At 34.7% G+C, this 3734-nt stretch overlaps 1 protein-coding gene across 1 annotated transcript in view; it reads left to right on the top strand.

Annotated features, from left to right (window-relative positions):
* The first annotated feature begins 2455 nt into the window (after positions 1–2455).
* LOC5577242 (copper transport protein ATOX1) overlaps positions 2456–3734 on the top strand; it is a 6799-nt gene continuing 5520 nt past the window's right edge. Inside the window, exons 1-2 of the mRNA XM_001656298.2 lie at positions 2456–2616; positions 2907–2985. Of these exons, the coding sequence (XP_001656348.2) occupies positions 2608–2616; positions 2907–2985 (88 nt within the window). The 5' untranslated portion in view covers positions 2456–2607. The remainder of the gene's footprint in view (positions 2617–2906; positions 2986–3734) is intronic.

Below are 3734 nucleotides of genomic sequence, written 5' to 3'. Positions count from 1 at the left end.
TGCCAATTAAAATGAGTGTCATTGCAAATAAATTAAGATTACATGGCATGTCCCAAAGAAGTCCTTTTTACCCGGCCTGACTCAGTGACCCATCGGAATAACTCCAGCCACAGAAATATTCTCGAGGTCCTCTGAACACTTTTAGAAACTAGATTTGTGTACGAGTGTACTAAAAAAAATAATCCGTTAAGTATTCGCTGAGCGTTGACGGTTTTAGTATTTATGCTTTCACACAGGCCTATACGGGTTAACATATTACCATAGAGAAACAGACGTAGCACTTAGAACAAATCTTAGGAAGCGATTTTCTGATGACGTCACCGTACAATAGGCAATAGTGACTTTAATGACCAAAATTATCAAAATAGTGACCAAATGGTGACTTCAAAACTACAAGTATTAGTCATAAAAGAAGAGAAGCAATTTTCTTCCATTACTCATTAGCAAGAAAATACGCGCCGAAATTCGCCTACTAAGTAATTTGAAATATTTCTTAACAGTTATTTGTCTGGCAAAGACTTGATTGCCACAAATGGTCAAAAAGATGACATATTGGAGGTTTCACTTTTCAGACAAATATTAGCTTGGTATAGGTCTCTATTTTATATTTCTGATTTCGGTCGGAAAAAAAAACTCGTTGTTTATCAAATACATAAACTCCGGAAAACTAATTCGTGATAGATTTTTCAGCGAAATTCCTGTTTATGAGGAATTTACTGACAAATTCCATTGAAAAAATTGAAAAAGGGGTACAAAACGTACAAACATTTTATTATAGACGAACTTGATACAACCCGAATAAGATGAATGTTGTGCATAAGTAATAAAAAAATGATTCGAGCTGTTTAGTGGTCTATCTATAAATAAATTAAATCCGAATTTAGTACTGTACCATTTAATTCCACTAGAGTTTGTATCCTTTGATAAATACGCTTATTCAAGGGCCAACTGTAAAGCCGTTTCCAGTGTCGTGTACTGAACCATTTATGATTAAATGCGTTTCAACTGATCGTTCCAGTAAAAGAATTATTGAAAACTATCATATCATAGATTCTGTAGCAAACACTAATCGCATATTTGTTGATGAAATTCAAGAACAGGTAGATTTTACATTAGGATCGTTTACATTACAGTCGCTAATATCAGTATTGATTAATTATTATTATTATAAGGGACAATGGAAATTCGCGATTTCGCGGAAGCCGCGAATTCCGCGAAATTTAGCCTCTGGCGCGAAATTTGAGAAATCCCGTGAAATGCCGCGATATTTGTCAAATTTGGAGAATTTTTATTAAAACCACAGTGAATTCCAGTTTTTTGCTAATAAAAATAATAATGAATGTCTTTCTGGTTGGATACCTTTGTTTGAAATTCTGTATTATGACTATGATATTAAATTTATCATCGTAATTTGTAAAATAAAGACTGTATTTAATGAAATTTTTTATTAAATTTAAGTTGGGACGTAATGCCAGAAAGAAGATTTAATGAAATTTAAAGAAAAAAAATTTTTTTTTTGGTAAAATACGTCCAAAAGTATGGGACCGCGACAAAGCCGCGAAATTTTAAATTAATCGCCATGGTCAGACGCGGAATTTCCAAAATTTTGCCGCGAATTTCCATTGTCCCTAAATCTAACAATGTTCAAGCATTCATTATAGGAACTTTTTTTTGTATAGAAACAATAAACCAAATTCGTGTAATGAGGTTCAGAGGAAGGAATGTAAAACTTATTTGCAGGAAATTCTAATGTGAATTCTGACATGATTTCTAGCAAAATAATTACTCGCTTTTGAAGTCTTGAACGAGTTTACGACAAACTCTTCCAATATTTTTTGTTGTTATTCTAGCATGTCTTCCGGAGAAATTTTTATGAGGTTCTTTCAGAAGGTAGGTTTAAGATTCCTTCTATAGTAGAAGATTACTGCAGAACGCTCACTGGTAATTTATTTAGCAGGTCTGAAAAAAAAGATCTCAAAGTCTTCTGCATAGCATTTTCTAGAAATTTTTAGCATTTTCCGTTAGAAATGGTTACGGAATATTCACCTGAATTCTTCTCCATACAGTCATTTCTTGAACAAGTGATAAATTTAACTTCTAGATGCAAATCTGCGAAAAATGGTCCAGTTCACCCAAAATTACGGTATTCAATGGAATGCGCCTGCAGTTATGCTTTCAACTACAGTTATATACACTAACATAGTGTGCGTATGAATCGGTCTATCAGCGTTGAAATGACCGGTTTGGTAGGTGTATGCGGAATACAACGTCCATAAATTACGTCAAACTTCAGGGTGAAGAACCGTAATAAGAAACTTACTGCTACAATTTTTTTTGGAGAACCCGTACAGAAAATTTGACAAAGGGGAGAAATGGACGTGGAATGAATGGACGTTCCCTAATACATATGAACAAACTAAGCACACATACAAACTACTGAGATGTCAAAATTTCTTGCTAGGGATTGGTCACCGAAACATTATTTGCTGTCATCTAGACGATTGCAGTTCAACGCAAAGGACATCATCGGCACGCAGATACATACCAGAAGACGAATCTCGGGAATAATATTGATTCATAATTAGTGAAAGTTATTTTGAAATCGTAATGGCAACTGTGAGTATCAGCATCAATAACTCTTCTCAGGTGTCCTGAGCAAGTTTAGTTGCTAAGTAGATTTTCGTGAACGATCACAATACAGGAGGCCATCAATTTCAATCAAGATTAGATTAGCGGCCCAACTTTTGAATGCCTATTACTTACTTAGTTTCTATACAAATATTAGCATCCTTATTGGAAGCTTTCGGCGATTGTGATAAGACGCTCTCTGGCTGACCCATTCTTCCTTAAGCATTGATGGGCACTTGTTCGGTACTAATACAGATAACAATATTTATCGGTTCCAGCCAACGCACGAATTCAAGGTGGAAATGACCTGCACCGGTTGCTCGGGGGCGGTGGAACGGGTCCTCGGAAAGCTAAAAGGTAAGCAAATAGCCAACAGTTGGTTGACAACGATTTTCAAGATTATGCTCGGAATATGGCTTGACAAGTTTGAATTCAAAGTATATAACTAACACAAGTCCTAGACTCCTAGAAACTAATTCAACCAATGTTATAATAAAAAAATGTGTTAAAATTACACACATTACGTATTGGTCCAAAGAGCAGTATTTTGTGTAAATCGTAAGTCACACTACAGCAAAGCTGATAGCGACTGAGAGTCTTGATAATAGGAATTTTAGAGACCTCTTGTCTGACAAAAAAGAGCAAACAGGAATCAAAAAAGAACAAACTGGGATCCAAATGAGATTAAACAGGAACCAAGAATACAAAAACAAATCGAACTGAATTCAGGAGATGAGTGTTAGATTCCTCATAAAATCTTAAAATTTAAGTATTGGTGAAGTGAACACCTTAATGGTTTCATCTAGTTTCTAATGAAAAAAAAAAACAAACTATGAATTTGTATGGTTTTATCGCATTATTTCAGTATTTTTTCTAAAGCATCGACACAAATTCAGGCATATTTTTTTTTGTGTATGAACGGAAGCACTTCCGTTTTTTTTGCAGCCTGTTCTGTATAGTTTAGAGAAAAATCAAATCAATAATGAAAGAAAATCATCCACTACAGCGTCATCTATGGTCGGAAATGTACTTGGAACCGTTTACAACCGTTACAAACTTCAATCTTTTTTTAGAGTTGACGAATTTCGCTCAAATGTTCACAGTAG

This window comes from Aedes aegypti, chromosome 3 (assembly GCF_002204515.2).
Source record: "Aedes aegypti strain LVP_AGWG chromosome 3, AaegL5.0 Primary Assembly, whole genome shotgun sequence".
NCBI classification, from domain to species: Eukaryota; Metazoa; Arthropoda; class Insecta; order Diptera; family Culicidae; genus Aedes; species Aedes aegypti.
This window is presented reverse-complemented; position numbering and strand designations above follow the sequence as displayed.